At 38.5% G+C, this 19,948-nt stretch overlaps 8 protein-coding genes across 8 annotated transcripts; 6 read left to right on the top strand and 2 right to left on the bottom strand.

Annotated features, from left to right (window-relative positions):
- Positions 1-229: 229 nt before the first annotated feature.
- MAL13 (transcription factor MAL13) lies at positions 230-1,651 on the bottom strand (the record flags this gene model as incomplete). Its single annotated transcript, NM_001181417.1, has 1 exon — positions 230-1,651. One exon carries the CDS (start codon positions 1,649-1,651, stop codon positions 230-232), a length of 1,422 nt encoding a protein of 473 aa, NP_011804.1.
- Positions 1,652-2,952: 1,301 nt separating this feature from the next.
- On the top strand, positions 2,953-4,722 carry IMA1 (oligo-1,6-glucosidase IMA1; the record flags this gene model as incomplete). The annotated part of the gene is made up of 1 exon (NM_001181416.3): positions 2,953-4,722. One exon carries the CDS (start codon positions 2,953-2,955, stop codon positions 4,720-4,722), a length of 1,770 nt encoding a protein of 589 aa, NP_011803.3.
- A 2,281-nt stretch (positions 4,723-7,003) lies between these two features.
- Positions 7,004-8,131, top strand: BIO2 (biotin synthase; the record flags this gene model as incomplete). Its single annotated transcript, NM_001181415.1, has 1 exon — positions 7,004-8,131. The coding sequence occupies one exon, from the start codon at positions 7,004-7,006 to the stop codon at positions 8,129-8,131; it is 1,128 nt and encodes a 375-aa protein (NP_011802.1).
- Positions 8,132-8,790: 659 nt separating this feature from the next.
- Positions 8,791-10,092, top strand: ZUO1 (zuotin; the record flags this gene model as incomplete). Its single annotated transcript, NM_001181414.1, has 1 exon — positions 8,791-10,092. The coding sequence occupies one exon, from the start codon at positions 8,791-8,793 to the stop codon at positions 10,090-10,092; it is 1,302 nt and encodes a 433-aa protein (NP_011801.1).
- A 261-nt stretch (positions 10,093-10,353) lies between these two features.
- Positions 10,354-11,286, top strand: ERV29 (the record flags this gene model as incomplete). The annotated part of the gene is made up of 1 exon (NM_001181413.3): positions 10,354-11,286. The coding sequence occupies one exon, from the start codon at positions 10,354-10,356 to the stop codon at positions 11,284-11,286; it is 933 nt and encodes a 310-aa protein (NP_011800.3).
- Positions 11,287-11,903: 617 nt separating this feature from the next.
- UPA1 (putative methyltransferase) lies at positions 11,904-12,929 on the top strand (the record flags this gene model as incomplete). The annotated part of the gene is made up of 1 exon (NM_001181412.3): positions 11,904-12,929. The coding sequence occupies one exon, from the start codon at positions 11,904-11,906 to the stop codon at positions 12,927-12,929; it is 1,026 nt and encodes a 341-aa protein (NP_011799.3).
- A 290-nt stretch (positions 12,930-13,219) lies between these two features.
- BGL2 (glucan 1,3-beta-glucosidase) lies at positions 13,220-14,161 on the top strand (the record flags this gene model as incomplete). Its single annotated transcript, NM_001181411.1, has 1 exon — positions 13,220-14,161. The coding sequence occupies one exon, from the start codon at positions 13,220-13,222 to the stop codon at positions 14,159-14,161; it is 942 nt and encodes a 313-aa protein (NP_011798.1).
- Positions 14,162-14,686: 525 nt separating this feature from the next.
- On the bottom strand, positions 14,687-19,120 carry YOR1 (ATP-binding cassette transporter YOR1; the record flags this gene model as incomplete). The annotated part of the gene is made up of 1 exon (NM_001181410.3): positions 14,687-19,120. The coding sequence occupies one exon, from the start codon at positions 19,118-19,120 to the stop codon at positions 14,687-14,689; it is 4,434 nt and encodes a 1,477-aa protein (NP_011797.3).
- Between the last annotated feature and the right edge of the window lie 828 nt (positions 19,121-19,948).

Below are 19,948 nucleotides of genomic sequence, written 5' to 3'. Positions count from 1 at the left end.
GCGTGCCTAAAAGTATTTTATTAAATATAATTTTCAATAGGGAGACATCATGGTAAGAAGCAGTCTTATACTTGTAAAAGTAGACCTCCAAATAGAAAATTAATTACTCTGTTCATGAAAATGGGTCGCAATTAGCAGTGAATTTTACCCTTGTGTTGCGGAAACACAGTTTCTACAATGGAAAGCTATCACTTACCAGGAAGTTGAGATGCACAAAAATGAAAATTAATCAAGGGTCTATGTCTTCATTATCCTTGGGATAACCATCCAATTGTAAAGGTTTAGAAATGGGCAGAGTAATTAGGGCATTCTGGCATTTGGTGGAAAATCTCTTCAGCATATCATTGTTATAGTGGTTTAAAGAAAAAGCAAATTTGCATACATCATGCAAAACATTCCATGCTTCTAATTTCATGTTATGATCATACTGGCCTACAATGTCCACCAAAGCAGTAGCTATTTCTAATGTTTTCACTGGTACCCCGGGACCATGGACATCGTAAAGATTCTCTGGGGTTAAGTAAGTGTCTATTAACATATCTCTCGCAATTTCTATTGGTATTTGCCCATTGTTAGCGTTCAATGAAAAGTTGCTACCCCTCATTTGATAAGCTAGCTTCCATGCTAGTATCCTAATCCAATGCCGGGAAAATGAGATGTCTATGTAACCGTTAGACCATGGCTCTATTTCCGAGGAAGTTGTGTGGAGTTCGTTCCATATCTTTTTCAATGACTCTTCAGTGCAAGAAGCATCTGTAGAGTCAGCGGCTAAAGCATCGAAGAAACATTTTCCTGGTACAGTAAATACCCTAATCATTTCAAGGAAACTGTCCATAGAAAGCTGAGGATCAGTTACAAGTTCAAGTTGCGGTGGTGCTATTGTGGCATCCAGGCTCGTCGCACAATGAAGATATATGGCATAGTATCTCTCCGTCATGAGAAGCAAGTAATAAAGTTTCCGTCTAAGTTGCTGTTCTTCAAATGTAAGGGATCCGTAAGTTTCTTCCCGATGTAACCCTGCTACCGTAATCAGACCGACCGCTTCACAACAGAGTCTGTAAGAAGTTCTTGCGTTCGATATTTGTGCAAAGCTACGATGCAAACAGTAGTACGTCATAATATTGAATATATTGCTGTTATCCAAATCGTCAAATTGCTGACACGATGAGATGCAAAGATTAGATAACTGTTTTCCCGTGAAAGTGACTTCCTCTTCAGATTTTATTTCAGTTTGTAAATCACTGAGGGTGGCCGCTGATAAAGCGGTCAGAAACCAATATACGTAATTGTCATTGTATTTTTCCTCCAGAAGTTTGTGAAGGTCATCGTACGAAAGAAGGGGCCAGATTACGTATAAATTATCGTGATAGAGCCGCAAGCACTGATCGATTAGCTTTTTGGGAACCCTCTTATATATTACAGGAGCAGTTGCAATGGTGTTAGGACCGCTTTCCCTCTGCACTTCTGCTATTCTTTTCAAGCTCCTCAACCTAATGGACTTCGGACCTCTTTTTCTCGACGGTTGCAGATAAGTGCAATCCAAACTATTCTGTAGGCAACTGCTACACGGCCTTTTACCATCGCATTTCACTCGACGAATACGACAGCAGTCGCATGCCTGCTTGGCGCATGTTTGCTTAGTTAAAGTCATACTCGAAGCAAAAAAGAGTTCTGGCTAAATTTTCTACTTTTCATTTACTTTAATATATATCGAGATTATTAATTTTCTCTATCTGCGTACTTAAGTTATGAAGAATATAGCAAAATGAGTAATTATGACCGGGGATAAAGAAAACCCATTGTGCTAGCATATGGGGGCTGGTGGTGCAGGAAACCCAGGTCACCCGGACTTTATATGCCAACGTAACCTGCAGTCACCACTATTACTTGTTCAAGATTTTTATTTTGCTCTGCTTATTTCCATCTAAAATGGGAAACCTCAAGATCCGGTTGGAACGGGGCTGTATGTTTATGATTGCTCGAATCACGTTTTTCTTGTTTTTTCGTCAAGAATTCCAGTCAAGTTTTCCACCACCTTGACCCTTAAAGCATCGACTTTTGTGCTCTTGAATGTGTTTCTAAGAATACTTGTAAAGGACACCCTCTAATTTCGTGTGCACTTTTCACATATTATCAAGACAATCGTTCCTGTACTCAGATGCACTGTTACTGTAAAGACTACTATACAACAAGCGAAAAATGATGTTCGAAAACCTTTATTTCTATTTTGAAAGGCATGTGTCTCGAGGTCCTTGCTTTATTGTGGGTGGTCATGCCATTCTGTAAACCTTACGGTACTGCTCCGTCTATATCTTTGAGGTTGTTATTTCCCCACAAATATGCGTTTCTAACCGAATATTCATTCAGTCGGACCGGACAATAGCTCTTAACTGCGTTTACCGGAGTAAATATCGTAAGAATTTGCATGCGGTGAAATACAGGGAAAATAAGAAATTACACCCTAATACAAAAAGAAAACTAAGTTTCACAATACGTAAGGATATTTTAGTGGGGAGAATATTTCGGAGAATAAAGTTTCCAACTCCGCGGTGTGAACAACCGCTCAGCACGCAGCGTTATTCTCGAGAAAAGTGGCCCTGAAATAAGGAAATAAAGTTACTAATGTTTTTTCGCTGTACGATATCAAATGTGACGAAGTAGGCACCCCACGCTATAAATTGGCTACTAAAGTTTATGTCAGTACTTGGGATCGTTGAAATACTCGGATAAATTATGTTCCTTATTTTTCATGGTTTTCGTCATACCACAGTTTACCCCAGAATGAGAAAGGATCTCCTTTTGAAATAAAAAGTACTTAAGGGCAATGATATTGAGTTGCTAGACGTTTGGTTAGACGCCTGTTTTGAAATAAAAAAGCTGTCTCAAATTAATCGAGCAAGCACAGATCAAACAAGATACAAACAAAGCTTTTCAACGTAATATTTACTATCGATGACTATTTCTTCTGCACATCCAGAGACAGAACCAAAGTGGTGGAAAGAGGCCACGTTCTATCAAATTTACCCAGCAAGTTTCAAAGACTCTAATGACGATGGCTGGGGTGACATGAAAGGGATTGCCTCCAAGCTGGAGTACATCAAAGAGCTTGGTGCCGATGCCATTTGGATCTCACCATTCTACGACTCGCCACAAGATGATATGGGTTACGATATTGCCAACTACGAAAAGGTCTGGCCAACATATGGTACGAATGAAGACTGCTTTGCCTTGATCGAAAAGACACATAAGCTTGGTATGAAATTTATCACCGACTTGGTCATCAATCACTGTTCCAGCGAACATGAATGGTTCAAAGAGAGCAGATCCTCGAAGACTAATCCAAAGCGTGACTGGTTCTTCTGGAGACCTCCTAAAGGTTATGACGCCGAAGGCAAGCCAATTCCTCCAAACAATTGGAAATCCTATTTTGGTGGTTCCGCATGGACCTTCGATGAAAAGACACAAGAATTCTACTTGCGTTTGTTTTGCTCCACTCAACCTGATTTGAATTGGGAGAATGAAGACTGTAGAAAGGCAATCTACGAAAGTGCCGTTGGATACTGGTTAGACCATGGTGTAGACGGCTTTAGAATTGATGTCGGAAGTTTGTACTCCAAAGTTGTAGGTTTACCAGATGCTCCTGTTGTTGACAAAAACTCGACTTGGCAATCCAGTGATCCATACACATTGAATGGACCACGTATTCACGAGTTCCATCAAGAAATGAATCAATTCATCAGAAACAGAGTGAAGGATGGCAGGGAGATTATGACAGTTGGTGAAATGCAACATGCCTCCGACGAAACTAAGAGACTTTATACGAGTGCTTCAAGACACGAACTTAGTGAGTTATTTAACTTTTCCCACACTGATGTGGGGACTTCACCTTTGTTCCGTTACAACTTGGTCCCATTTGAACTGAAGGATTGGAAGATTGCCCTTGCTGAGCTGTTCAGGTACATTAATGGTACAGATTGTTGGTCAACAATCTATCTGGAAAATCACGACCAACCTCGTTCAATTACGAGATTTGGTGACGATTCTCCCAAGAACCGTGTTATTTCTGGTAAGTTACTCTCTGTGTTGCTAAGTGCCTTGACCGGTACTCTATATGTGTATCAGGGACAAGAGCTTGGCCAAATCAATTTCAAGAACTGGCCTGTTGAAAAGTACGAGGATGTCGAAATCAGAAACAACTACAATGCCATTAAAGAAGAGCATGGGGAAAACTCAGAGGAGATGAAAAAGTTTTTAGAAGCCATTGCCCTTATCTCCAGGGACCATGCTAGAACACCTATGCAATGGTCTCGTGAGGAGCCAAATGCTGGTTTTTCTGGTCCTAGTGCTAAACCATGGTTTTACTTGAACGACTCTTTCAGAGAAGGCATTAACGTCGAAGATGAAATCAAGGATCCCAACTCGGTTTTGAACTTCTGGAAGGAGGCCTTGAAGTTTAGAAAGGCGCATAAAGACATTACTGTGTACGGATACGATTTCGAGTTTATTGATTTAGACAATAAGAAGTTGTTTAGCTTCACAAAGAAGTACAACAATAAAACATTGTTTGCGGCTTTGAACTTTAGCTCTGATGCGACAGATTTCAAGATTCCAAATGATGATTCATCGTTCAAGTTAGAGTTTGGAAACTATCCAAAGAAGGAGGTAGATGCCTCTTCCAGAACATTGAAGCCATGGGAAGGAAGAATATATATCAGCGAATGAGTATTCTCAAAGAATAATAATGATAATGTGCGAAGAAACCCTACAAAAGTGATGTTTTAGTTTGTTTTGGGTAGCTTTATGTATACATTGATATAATTTTTTTTTTGTTATACGTTCTTATGTTAATGACAGAAGAGTCGATTTTAACCAGACGAAGGCGTTGTACTGCGCCGTAGATACTTAATTTTTATGTAACACTTATGATTCAGAGATTCGCCAAGCAGACGTCATTGACATATACTGGGCACCAAAGGGCATTTGTTTAGAACTTCCAAATGGGGACATAAGGGGTCAGAAAGGAAAACGAATACATCTAACCCTATAGCTGATTGCTTCAATTTATTGGTTAGGAGAATAAAAAACTCTTTCTTTTGTCAAGCAGAACGAGAGAGGAACGCAAACCGAATGCAGGAGACTCGAAGAAAGATGCTTTCTTGACTTATATTTTTATAATTATTGGAATTGACGCTTGATCTAGTAAAGAATGAGATGGTGGCCGTATTCTGCTGACCTAAATTTAATATTTATTCTAAAAGGTCTGTTAATTTTGTACAAATCCTTGGCGAGAAGGAGAGGTGGCAAAATATTTGTGAAAATGGGAACCAATTTAATCAAATAGATGTAGCTTCTAGAAAGCCATTTTTAATGAGTTATATAGGGTCGTTGATTAGGTATCGTATCACAATGTCACAGTCTCAATGGAAAATACATCAACCATCACTCCTTCCAGTGGTAGGGAATGCTCTGCTAACATGCCTCAATTATGTGGCAACATCCTTCAAACATAGGTCATTTTCCTGCACAGTCAGCATTGTTCCCAAGGTTGTTTAACAGTGAACGGAAGAAATTTTTATCATAAAAGTCTCTAAATAAGGAACTAAGTGTGCAGAAGATGGGAATGTGTGGCTCAGTTTAATCTTCAATTCAACGTCGGATAGTACTTATTAAGGATAGCCATCTTTCTTAGTAGCCTACTCTTCTGATTCGTTTTAGTTAAGAGTGTGGAAATACTTGAATTATAGCATACAAATGGAAATGGTTAAATAGCTATACGCTCTTTCAAGTCATTGTTCTTGCTTCTGCCTTTTCCGTACAAATGTGACTATAATAGTTGCACTAGTTTAGCTTTCTCATCAGTACGAAAAATATTAAATCTCAATTAATTACTTTAGAAGGATATGATGTGGTCAATGCATCTGATCTTCTACTGACGCATTTAGGGCTTATGTGACCTAGTTATTCATTGCGAAAGCAGAACGTACTACCATTTACGAATCTGAACTTCGAATAACAACAGCAAGAGGCTCTAGGATGAAGTCTTCCCGGAAACCATTACTCCAAAGTAGGTAGCTGTGGAAAGCAGCTTCCAGATAATAGTAAATGGATAACCGTTTCTAAGCGACCTTATTTCAGTCTTGAAAATACTTACCCATTTTGCATCGATTGGGAACTGAGAACCTACAAGCCGTAAGATTGCGTAGCTTTCTCTTGGGGTCCGTGAGATCCGTATTCTGCATTATTACTGCATCTCCAACGAAACTACCTCATTGTGTGAAACTACTATTTCTTGCAAGAAGTTATGACTGCGATGCAAATTACAAAATATACAATTGTAAAACGGCTTAATAGAAAGACATTAGTAGCCCTTGGTCATTACCTTCATATTCAAATAAGCTAATGATCAAATAAAAAAGCCCAACGATATTGCCTGTTGCATCTAAAATTTTCCAAGTCAAACGAGTTCATATTATATACTATGTATGGAATATATATATATAATTTTTCATTTTATTTTCAAAAAATGCCACTGCGCAAATCTCTGTCCATCAGTACTGTTCTTTACAATTTTATCGTGGGAAGTTGCGGAGGGGCGTGTTGGCTAGCAAAAGATAGTCATGTCGAGATGACTCGCGGATGAAGTCTCGCGTCTTCTTCGAAGCCATTTTGCCGGCATTTGGTTATGGAAAAAAGTTGTTGAAAAGTGCAAAGCATTAGAACCGTCCCTGTCACGCTGGTGCCCCCACAGATTTCACGTGAGAGACGATGCCTGAGGAAAATCCGCTACGCTGCTGCCTAATCTGTATTTACAGGCTATGTAGTTCGTTTGCCACTCTGCTAGATTCTCTTGGTATCTTTTATTTCTTCTCTTAGGCAGATCTTATATAAAAGGGCAAAGCTTTTTTTGCTCCCATACTTGCTGAAAATTTTTCAGATCTTACTCTTCTGGTAGTGGTGTCCTCAGAAGAGCTAACTTAGCCGATTATTTTCAATTTAGTGCAGTATGATGTCTACTATCTACCGTCATTTATCTACCGCTAGACCGGCTTTAACTAAATACGCAACCAATGCCGCAGTTAAATCGACAACTGCATCCTCAGAAGCTAGTACTCTGGGTGCTCTACAATATGCATTGTCTTTAGATGAACCAAGTCATTCGTGGACAAAATCGCAATTAAAAGAAATTTATCATACCCCACTGCTCGAACTTACTCATGCAGCACAATTGCAGCACAGAAAGTGGCACGATCCAACCAAAGTGCAATTGTGCACATTGATGAACATCAAATCTGGTGGTTGTTCTGAGGACTGTAAGTATTGTGCGCAGTCTTCGAGAAACGATACCGGTCTAAAGGCTGAGAAAATGGTTAAAGTGGATGAAGTGATTAAAGAGGCAGAAGAGGCCAAAAGAAACGGATCTACTAGATTCTGCCTAGGTGCTGCATGGAGAGACATGAAAGGTCGTAAATCAGCCATGAAAAGAATTCAGGAAATGGTGACCAAAGTGAATGATATGGGGCTAGAAACGTGTGTTACTTTAGGTATGGTTGATCAAGATCAAGCAAAGCAATTGAAAGATGCAGGTTTGACTGCATACAACCATAACATCGACACTTCCAGAGAACACTATAGTAAGGTCATCACCACGAGAACCTACGACGACAGGTTACAGACCATCAAGAATGTCCAAGAATCTGGAATAAAAGCCTGTACCGGTGGTATTTTGGGTCTCGGTGAAAGCGAAGACGACCATATAGGATTCATCTACACATTATCCAATATGTCTCCTCATCCTGAGTCCCTACCAATTAATAGACTAGTTGCTATCAAAGGGACTCCAATGGCTGAGGAACTTGCCGATCCAAAGAGTAAAAAGTTGCAATTCGACGAAATTTTGAGAACCATTGCCACAGCGAGAATAGTTATGCCAAAGGCCATTATAAGACTTGCCGCTGGTCGTTATACAATGAAAGAAACAGAGCAATTTGTCTGTTTCATGGCAGGTTGTAACAGTATCTTCACCGGTAAGAAAATGCTGACGACAATGTGTAACGGTTGGGACGAAGACAAGGCAATGTTGGCTAAATGGGGATTGCAACCTATGGAGGCATTTAAGTACGACAGATCTTGAAGATAGGGATATGTGGATAATTCTACGATTCTAACTGTACATTTCTCCCTTATTTATTAAGAAAACCTATATATATATATATTTACCTATTTATTCTGCCATCGTTAGCTGGCGTTTTATCTTTTATGCATCCAATATCTAATATTACTTCCGATCACGCATTTAGTTCTGATTACAGCAGAAATCGTAGCGCGATGAGACATTTCATCAAATGGCCTTTTTTTTTTGGGCAATTTTTTTATATCTTGAAATGATAGTTGCCTTGTACTTTCAACCGTTCATTTCATTAAGAACTTGACTAAATATGAACATTTCTTAAAAAAAAGGTTGACATATAAAAATAATCGAATATAAACGATGGAATTTTTATAAAATTAAACACATATATATATATATATTAACTATAAATATGTCAAAGAAACCATACAATCATAGATTTATAACTATCTTTTGGATGACATTAATGAACATAACGCTCCTAATACAAATGTCCAAAAAATATTACCCGCAAATACGAATCTTTTTTTTTTCTCGATGAAATTTTGCAAAGAGTTCGAAATTTTTATTTCAAGAGCTGGTAGAGAAAATTTCATAAGGTTTTCCTACCGATGCTTTTATAAAATCTTCGTTTTGTCTCACATATACCAACAAGAGTAACGATGTTTTCTTTACCTACCCTAACCTCAGACATCACTGTTGAAGTCAACAGTTCCGCTACCAAAACCCCATTCGTCCGTCGTCCGGTCGAACCGGTTGGTAAGTTCTTTTTGCAACATGCTCAAAGAACTTTGAGAAACCACACCTGGTCTGAATTTGAAAGAATTGAAGCTGAAAAGAACGTCAAAACCGTTGATGAATCCAATGTCGACCCAGATGAGTTGTTATTCGACACTGAATTGGCCGATGAAGATTTACTGACTCATGATGCTAGAGACTGGAAAACTGCCGATTTGTATGCTGCTATGGGTTTGTCTAAGTTGCGTTTCAGAGCTACTGAAAGTCAAATCATCAAGGCTCACAGAAAACAAGTTGTCAAGTACCATCCAGACAAGCAATCTGCTGCTGGTGGTAGTTTGGACCAAGATGGCTTTTTCAAGATTATTCAAAAGGCCTTTGAAACTTTGACTGATTCCAACAAGAGAGCTCAGTACGACTCATGTGATTTTGTTGCCGATGTTCCTCCTCCAAAGAAGGGTACCGATTATGACTTTTATGAAGCTTGGGGCCCCGTTTTCGAAGCTGAAGCTCGTTTTTCTAAGAAGACTCCTATTCCTTCTCTAGGTAACAAAGATTCTTCCAAGAAGGAAGTTGAACAATTCTATGCTTTCTGGCACAGATTTGACTCCTGGAGAACCTTTGAGTTCTTGGACGAAGATGTCCCAGATGACTCTTCTAACAGAGACCACAAGCGTTACATTGAAAGAAAGAACAAGGCCGCAAGAGACAAGAAGAAGACTGCTGATAACGCTAGATTGGTCAAACTTGTTGAAAGAGCTGTCAGTGAAGATCCCCGTATCAAAATGTTCAAAGAAGAAGAGAAGAAGGAAAAGGAAAGAAGAAAATGGGAAAGAGAAGCCGGTGCCAGAGCTGAAGCTGAAGCTAAGGCCAAGGCCGAAGCTGAAGCGAAGGCTAAAGCTGAATCTGAAGCCAAGGCTAACGCCTCCGCAAAAGCTGACAAAAAGAAGGCTAAGGAAGCTGCTAAGGCCGCCAAGAAAAAGAACAAGAGAGCCATCCGTAACTCTGCTAAGGAAGCTGACTACTTTGGTGATGCTGACAAGGCCACCACGATTGACGAACAAGTTGGTTTGATCGTTGACAGTTTGAATGACGAAGAGTTAGTGTCCACCGCCGATAAGATCAAGGCCAATGCTGCTGGTGCCAAGGAAGTTTTGAAGGAATCTGCAAAGACTATTGTCGATTCTGGCAAACTACCATCCAGCTTGTTGTCCTACTTCGTGTGAATACCGTAAGAAATGGAATAGAATATATACGAATGTATACGAATATTATAGAGAACGTTCTCTTTTATTTCTATAATGAATAGGTTCGGGTAACGGTTCCCTTTTTAGGTATTTCTAGAAGATGAGAGAAGAGGGAATAATGAGAAAGGCGAAAAATAAAGGACACCTTTAACGAAAGATCAAAGGTGTCCTTATTTACTTACAATAGCTGCAATTAGTACGACTCAAAAAAAGTGAAAACAAAACTGAAAGGATAGATCAATGTCTTACAGAGGACCTATTGGAAATTTTGGCGGTATGCCAATGTCATCATCGCAAGGACCATACTCTGGCGGTGCACAATTCAGATCAAACCAGAACCAATCCACTTCTGGCATCTTAAAGCAATGGAAGCATTCTTTTGAAAAGTTTGCCTCCAGAATTGAGGGGCTCACTGACAATGCAGTTGTTTATAAATTGAAGCCTTACATTCCAAGTTTGTCAAGATTTTTCATTGTGGCCACCTTTTATGAAGATTCGTTTAGGATCTTATCACAATGGTCAGATCAAATTTTTTATCTGAATAAGTGGAAGCATTACCCATACTTCTTTGTCGTTGTGTTTCTAGTGGTTGTTACCGTTTCCATGTTGATTGGCGCCAGTTTGTTAGTTTTAAGAAAGCAAACCAATTATGCCACCGGTGTGTTATGTGCTTGCGTTATTTCTCAAGCATTAGTTTATGGGTTGTTTACGGGTTCATCATTTGTCCTAAGAAACTTTAGTGTTATTGGTGGGTTGTTAATTGCATTCAGCGATTCAATTGTTCAAAACAAGACAACATTCGGTATGCTTCCTGAATTAAACAGCAAAAACGACAAAGCGAAGGGTTACCTGTTGTTTGCTGGTAGAATTTTAATTGTTTTAATGTTTATCGCTTTCACTTTCAGTAAATCATGGTTTACTGTTGTTTTGACCATTATCGGCACAATATGTTTCGCCATTGGTTACAAGACAAAATTCGCATCCATTATGTTGGGTTTGATACTAACTTTTTACAATATCACGCTAAACAACTACTGGTTTTATAACAATACTAAGAGAGATTTCTTGAAGTATGAGTTTTACCAGAACTTAAGCATCATTGGTGGGCTTCTATTAGTTACTAATACTGGCGCTGGTGAATTATCCGTTGATGAAAAGAAGAAGATTTACTAGATTGTAAAGGAAATCTTTTCTTTATGTCCCTTCTGTTCACTCATCTTCTAACAATCTATTTCGTTTTGCCTTCTTGTGATCGCTTTCAATACCCTGCTAGCTCACATATATACTTTTCTTACTGTCATATCTACATAAAAGATTTCTTTTTGTATAGGCGCACTTAACGAAATTTGATTGGTCTCACGTTGGCTTGTATATTCTACCTTCAATCAATGTGGTTATATCGCACAGAATTCCCTTGTATTATGATAGAACTTATTTATTGTAATTAGTTTTGATTTGACCATTTTCGTTGGTCCGTAATTGTTTTACACTGTCACTGCTTAAATCATTGAAGAGATGCTCTTGAGATAGCATCCGCTCTCCTATCTTTCCAAAGAAACGCTTTAAAGTCGCTTTAAGCAATCTCTAAAGTTTAAAAATTCCTAATAAATAGCTCTTTAGCAACTATTGTAAACCGCAATAATGGGCACACCCAAACATATTATTTGAAATTTTTTCCACCTCATCGCTTGAAAACACCATGTTGAAATTGGGATATTAAGTAGAGGAGGTAATTGATACCAATGAGGTGAAACACATCTACCAAGGGAAGTGTAGCATAATAGGGGAAGATGGCAGTAAAACATAAATCCGAGAGCCTTAAGCACGAAGAGGGGGCTGCCAAAAAGGCAAAGACAGGCCTATTGAAGCTAAAAAAAATCATGGATATAGAATCTAATGTGGTCAAATATTCCATATGCATACCGACAACTGTTATCGACAATTGTAATAATTTGGAGCAAGTTACATTTACTGCATATCAAATAGCTCGGACAGCTGTATTGTTCAATGTTCAAGAAATCATAGTTCTAGACCAGTCAAAAGATAAAAAGCATGAAAAAAAATCAAGATCAAAGGAGACTATCTCTGATTGTTTATTACTTGCCACACTATTACAATATTTTGTAACGCCTCCAAACTTACTGGATACTACATTCAAAAAAAAAAACAAGTTATATTTAAAGTGTGCATCTACCTTTCCGCCATTGAACCAGCTACCTTTTATGAACGCATCTGCCGAACAACACTACAAGGAAGGCTTATCAATCGCACGAGATAGCTCAAAAGGTAAATCTGATGATGCTCTAACAAATTTGGTGTATATAGGAAAGAATCAAATTATTACGTTATCTAACCAAAATATTCCCAATACTGCGCGTGTAACAGTTGATACAGAGCGCAAAGAAGTAGTGTCACCCATAGATGCTTACAAAGGAAAACCACTCGGCTATCATGTTCGAATGGCAAGCACTTTGAATGAGGTGTCCGAAGGTTACACAAAGATCGTTTGGGTCAACAGTGGTGACTTCCACTACGACGAAGAGTTGTCAAAGTACCACAAGGTAGAAACAAAGCTACCATACATCGCAAAACTGAAAAAAAGTTCAACATCAGAAAAACCCTGTAATATCCTGCTTATCTTCGGGAAATGGGGCCATTTAAAACGTTGTTTCAGGAGATCTGACTTAGAATCCTCTTCTTTGCATCATTACTTTTCTGGTCAACTGCAATTCCCTGCTTCCGTACCCCAGGGAAATATACCCATTCAAGATAGCCTACCCATAGCTCTTACCATGTTTCAGCGTTGGGCAAGTTGAAATAAATAGCAATTAATAACTGATATTACTATTTATGTTATATAATCATCGTTTTCTACGGATATGCAGTTCTATTTTTAGTAAAAGAAACGTTAAAATTTTTCTTTCAGTTTTTCGCCCTGAAAAAGAGAAAAATGTCACGAAGAAAACAAGAGGATATTTGTTTATTTTGATTTTAACTGCCTCCTTATAAAGAAACTTTTCCTCATTCACAATTTGGACTTCTTCTTGTTTTTTTCAATATAAGTTTATTGAGATAGACAACTAACCAAAAAGAAAAACGGTCAAAGATGCGTTTCTCTACTACACTCGCTACTGCAGCTACTGCGCTATTTTTCACAGCCTCCCAAGTTTCAGCTATTGGTGAACTAGCCTTTAACTTGGGTGTCAAGAACAACGATGGTACTTGTAAGTCCACTTCCGACTATGAAACCGAATTACAAGCTTTGAAGAGCTACACTTCCACCGTCAAAGTTTACGCTGCCTCAGATTGTAACACTTTGCAAAACTTAGGTCCTGCTGCTGAAGCTGAGGGATTTACTATCTTTGTCGGTGTTTGGCCAACAGACGACAGTCATTACGCTGCTGAAAAGGCTGCTTTGCAAACCTATTTGCCAAAAATTAAAGAATCCACTGTTGCTGGTTTCTTGGTTGGTTCTGAAGCCTTATACCGTAACGATTTGACTGCCTCTCAATTATCAGACAAAATTAATGACGTCCGTAGTGTCGTTGCTGACATTTCCGATTCTGACGGAAAGTCATACTCTGGTAAGCAAGTCGGTACTGTCGATTCCTGGAATGTTTTGGTTGCTGGTTACAATTCTGCCGTTATCGAAGCTTCCGATTTTGTTATGGCTAACGCGTTCTCCTACTGGCAAGGTCAAACCATGCAAAATGCCTCTTACTCATTCTTTGATGATATTATGCAAGCTCTACAGGTTATCCAATCTACTAAAGGTTCTACCGATATTACCTTCTGGGTTGGTGAGACCGGTTGGCCAACTGATGGTACCAACTTTGAAAGTTCTTACCCATCTGTTGACAACGCCAAACAATTCTGGAAAGAAGGTATCTGTTCCATGAGAGCTTGGGGTGTTAACGTTATTGTTTTTGAAGCCTTTGATGAAGATTGGAAGCCAAACACCTCTGGTACCTCTGATGTCGAGAAGCACTGGGGTGTTTTCACTTCAAGTGACAATTTGAAATACTCCTTGGACTGTGACTTTTCATGAACGCTTTAAAAATACTCTTTAAACAAGAATGGCTTTTTCCTTCTGTTTAGGTGAGGAATAAGCAAAAAGTAACAAAAAAAAATGTTATCCCTTCTTTTCTTCCTTATTTAGGCTTTATTTTATCTTTCACTTCTTTTACGTATTTGAAATATCCTTCGGTTTTAGGATTTTCACTTCTAAGTTTTCTATTTTATGCCTTCCATTTTAAATTCGTATTTTGTGTATACTTTATTCAGTAAACAGACATCCCAATAAGTTCTTTGAATATCTTCTGAAAATGATGTATAAATATATATTTCTAGAATGAAAAAGGACCGAAGGCGTTGTCCAGTTTGCCTCATAAAAAATGAAATGTTCTTTTCGGAATTTTGAGTATACAATGTGGGTATGCAATTATATCTATCTATGGCACACATAACTTTTTCTGCAAGTCATAGTAGTGGGTTTTCTTTTCTAGTACTAATTTGTACCATCGGCAACATATAAATAAATAAAAGAGAAAAATCATGCAACAAATAATATAAATTAACTTCTGTTCTCGAAATCATTTTCCACAATACCAGATCTAGAACACATGCTTCTGAAAATACTATCTTCTTGACTAAACAACGTCCATGGTGTATCGAATTCTGCGACTTCACCCTTCTCTAAAACAAGAATACGATCATAATTTACAATGGTCTTCAGTCTGTGAGCAATACACAAAATTGTACAATCTCCAAATTCCTCAACAATACGTGTTTGGATTTTGCCATCCGTTTCGTAGTCCACTGAGGATGTAGCCTCATCCAAAATCAATATTTTTGATTGGCGGACCAATGCCCTTGTTAATGCTAATAGTTGTCTCTCACCTAAGGAGAAATTGGAGCCCTCTTCTTCCACTGCTTGATCTAAATGGAACTTATGCATTTTACCATGAGTACCATTTTCATCAGGTTTTTGCAATTTCACTTCCGGCAAGTCATCCTTGGCGATAGCACCACCTCTCACCAATGCATCCCATAATTCGTCATCTGTACGCTCATTAAATGGATCTAAGTTCTTGCGAATCGTACCCCTAAATAATACTGGATCTTGTGGAATGATGGCTAATTTTCTTCTTAAATCGAAAAGTCCCAGCTGACTTATATCAACATTGTCAATTAAAATTTTACCTGCGGTCAATTCATTCAACCTGTAAAGGGCACTCATAATAGTGGACTTACCAGCACCTGTACGACCACAGATACCAATTTTTTCCCCACTCTTGATATTCAAGTTAAGATTTTTTAAAACTATAGGTAAACCAGGTCTATAGGCAAAATCAACATTTTCAAAAATTATTTCGCCCATTGAGGGCCATGACTCTGGAGGTGTCATTTCGGGCTTTCTATAGGATGCCTCTAGTGGTAGTTCAGTTGCATATGTTACCAATCTTTCGGCACTATTCATGTCATTCTCTGTTTGAGTCATTGCCCTTAAAATGGTATTTAATAGACCAGGCAATTGTAATACATAAGTCAACAAAACACCAACTGAAGCCGCGGAAATAGGAAAGGCTCTCGTAACACACAATAACGTAATAATTAGTGCAAATGCGATAGCAACCATATCAAGGAAAATACCTACCCATCTTTGCAGGACAACTACAAGGTATCCCGCCTCATTCATCTTGTTGATCAAAAAATCTGATTTCGCCAAAAATCGTTCCTGACTTCGGTATGCTTTGATTGTATCCATCCCACCCAAAACTTCATTTAAATTATTGTAAACAAAAGACCGTTGCACAGCTTCAAGTCTTTTAATTTCTCTACCAGAACTCTGATAATGATCAGCAATCAGAACAAAGATGACCAAAAGAAACGGAATTGCGATAGCAAACCACGGCAAGTAAACAATACACATGACGCAAACACCTACAATATTAGCAAATTGAGATGTCATCAACCGTAAACTTTCGGTTAACTCATTATCTAAGCTATCTGTATCTTTTGTGAATCTGTTCAGAATACGTCCCAAAGGTGTGGTATCTATGTATGACATTGGAGTGTGTAAAATTCTTTTCACAGCCCTCAAATTTAACCATTTCGATGCCATAATACCCATTGCGCAAAGTATGGTGAACTGGCCATTCATGAATATGAAAGCAGCAAACACAAAGAAGGAGTAAAGACCCATATAAAAACTGGGTGGTCTGTTTTTGAATTTATTCTCAGTCCAGTAAGATAACCAAACGGAAGAAAAAAGTGAGCAGAATGTGGTTCCAACGACTAAAATTGCATACAACGGTAGTGCGATAAAACCCCACTTACCTACTGCAGCTTTAATGTATTCACGGTATATTTTCAGACTGATACTATTGACTGCTCTTTCTTCTTTACTACTAGTATGACCATCCGCTACAATTTTACCACTATTTGCAGTTTGTGACATTTCTGTAGCCTTTTTCTTCAGTTCAGTCAATTCCTTTACCTCTGATTCATATTTTAGTTGTCCCAATTCACCGGCAACAACCGCTTCCTGTTCTTCATCCTCTTTCTCCGAATTTTGAGAAGAGAATTGTAAAAGATTTATCAAAGTTTGATTACGAGCTTTTAGCTCATCAACAGTACCAATATCGACTTGGCCATCAGTACCTAAAACGATGACTCTAGAAGCTCTCTCAATCAGTGACAATTGATGCGTTGCTAAAATTCTGGTTTTATTAGCAAGCATTCCGGTTAGACATTCATCCATGATGTGTTTACCAACACGAGAATCGACAGCACTTAGGACATCGTCGAATAGATAAATATCCTTCTTCTTATAAACAGACCTGGCTAAATTGATACGTGCCTTTTGACCACCAGATAAAGTAATACCACGTTCCCCAATTTCGGTCATATCGCCTGCCGGTAAAATATCCAGATCAGCTTTCAAAGAGCAAACACGAACTACTTCATCATACTTTTCTTTATTGAATGGTGAACCGAATATGATGTTATCTCTTACAGATGCATTTTGAATCCATGGATAACCACACATTAATAAGTCCCCGTTGACTTCAACCTTACCATCAGTTTTTCTCATTGATCCTGCCATCGCATTCAATAATGAAGATTTACCAGTACCAATAGGTCCCGTAATCATAATAAATTCGCCCTTTTTAATATCGAAGTTCAAGTCCTTGAAACCCCTAAACGAAGTTTTTTCTAAATCTTCCGGGCCGTCTCTGTCTTTCAACATATTGTCCAATCTTTTCGCCTTATTAGTACTTGCAGATGGCTTACCCCATGTATCCTTACGCTTTTTTTTGTTCTTTTTACCTTCATCTTTAGCTTCTCCTTTTGCTTCTTCAATAGCGTCGTTTAATTCATAATCTTCCCACTCAAATGAGCAATGTGTCATTTTTAAAGCCAATTTTGGATCAAAGCCAGGAGAAGGCTTCATTTCAATCATCTGATTTGGATCATCTTCTGGAGCCTCCAATAAGCTTTGCAAACGGCCCAATCCAATGATCATGTCAATTCCAGTACCAATAGCAATAGGTAAGAAAAACATTTGCAAACTCAAGACCTGAAATAAAGATAAAGAGGCAAAAATATTACCAGGTTGCCTGCCTCCTTTATTAACTTTGTACATTGCAAGGAAAGTGACCAATGAAGCAATACTAGGCAAAGACATGGCCATAGCAATCAAGAAATTTCTTGATAGTTGCATTTTTCTAACTTTAGAAATCTCTTTGGTCCTAATATCTTGAATATTTTTTTCATACGCATCCTCCCACGTATAATATTTAATCATTTTTATATTATTCAGCACTTCTCTCATCATGGTAACTCTAGCATCAGTGAAGATGTTCGCAGCAATTCTAAAGCCCAGAATTAACTTAAATGCAAATAAGGATATGAAAAACCCACCGAAAAAAATACCAATCCCAACTAAGGCAATGGGTCCAAGGTTAACGATCAATAAAACAATGCAAATAGCCAAAATTGCAGGGAACCCAGCCAAAAACGGCTGAAAAGATAAGGCAAATTCAATTCTAGCGAGATCTGTTGTTACAAAAGAAGTCACTTTACCGTTAGGAAAACAATGTCTCGCATAATTAGATGCATTAAACATTTTCTTCATGGCAGCTTTAGTAAGAATAGACTTAGCTTGCACACCAGTCAGTTGGGATGTATGAAAGAAATGGTTGAACGTCAACCCGTTAACGAACATCATCAAACATGCACCAATAGCGTAACCAATACCTTTGTTAACATGCATGCTATGAAAAATAGCCTTTTCTTCGACAAACTCAATTAGCCTCTTGGTAATCATGGGGTTAAAACCGGATGTACAATTAGCGAGAATTGCAAACACTATCGACATGAAGTACTGTTTCTTAAAAGTGAATAATAAAGCTCTCAGAACTGTATGTTTAGGTAGTTTGGCATTTTCCATAACCTCTTCTTCTGTCGCTTCTGGATGTCTTTTACGGTATTTTTTCCTCGTCTTCTCAAAATAGTAAATCATGTTTTTTTCAAAGTCGTCATAAAGGGTCTCTATAGACATCCTCGGATCCATTTTGAAGAGATCGTTCGGCTGTATCGTTCTCTTATAACCAACTCGCAGGATGGGTAGAACCCACCAAAAAAACATGTTAGAGATAATATTTGTATGGAACAGAGGATATATCTTCCTCTCGTCATCGGTTTGTGGTACTTCTGGAATTTTCTTAGAGTGCAAGAATGAAAACAGACGTTTCTGAGGGAAAATATCAGATTCTGTCACTTTTTCGATATCATCGCTATTCAAGTAGGTTTGGGGCTTATTTCTGTCCACAATATATTCACCTGTAGGCAGCAAAGATTTGTCATCCCAAGAAGACGATGTGTCCTTATCAACATCTGTGCTTATGTCTGAAGAAGCAGATGCCTTGGGAGATAGTACCACGTTTTGACTTTTGTTTTCCAGCTCCGTCTCCGAAACTGCATCCCCCACGGTAATCGTCATATTCGTATATAGCAACGGCTTTACTCTTTTTGAATATAAAAACAGTAATATTAATCTTTTTCCTCGTTCGTGACACTACTCAGAGGGCACCTGTAAGGAGAAAAAGGTATGGAAATGCGTTCTTCCTGTTCTTGTATAGCGCAAAAAAAGATATACACGCGGAGAGCTGTTCTACCTCCGTATTTATACTAACTGGAACAAAAAATATTTCAGTGACACCTTCGCTAGCTACCTCTGACAGATGTGTAATAAATATATATATGTATGGTAATCATTTAAGGGACAGCAGATCTATTTGTAGGAAAAATATTGCCACTTTCTTACCTTGGCTTTTTTCATTTCCACGGGTGTTAAATCATGTCCGTCATATTCCCGGCAAAATTTCCGGCTATTTCCACGGAACCACGCGTTATCTTCATACAATAGCACATGCCAAAAATTACAACAAAAGCACAGAAGCAAAAGAAAAAAAATGTGCCATTTCCGCCTCGCGGTGGGGAGGAAAATAGAAGCGCTTATCGCAAGCATTTAGTAGAGAACCGTGGATAAAAACGCAGCAACTAAAGAAGGCGACTAATAAAAATTGAGTATGCCTCTCCTTAGCGTAAACAGTAACTGCGTGCTATAAGGTGGCACTAAACTTCCTTCTTCCCCTTTCTATCGGATTTGTGCAGCCAGGAGGGATACCAGTGACGGCTATAGCGGGAGAAAGACGGGCCCTCTCACAACCCTTTGCCCCTTGCGGTTAGTCATATAGATTTTGCTTGTGAAGAGAACTGGTCGGTTCAAAGATGCTTTCTTCAAAGTACTATAGCCTTGCCCACTCTC

The sequence above is a fragment of the Saccharomyces cerevisiae genome, chromosome VII (assembly GCF_000146045.2).
Source record: "Saccharomyces cerevisiae S288C chromosome VII, complete sequence".
NCBI classification, from domain to species: Eukaryota; Fungi; Ascomycota; class Saccharomycetes; order Saccharomycetales; family Saccharomycetaceae; genus Saccharomyces; species Saccharomyces cerevisiae.
The sequence above is the reverse complement of the archived record's forward strand: the minus strand, read 5'-3'. Positions and strand labels throughout refer to the sequence as shown.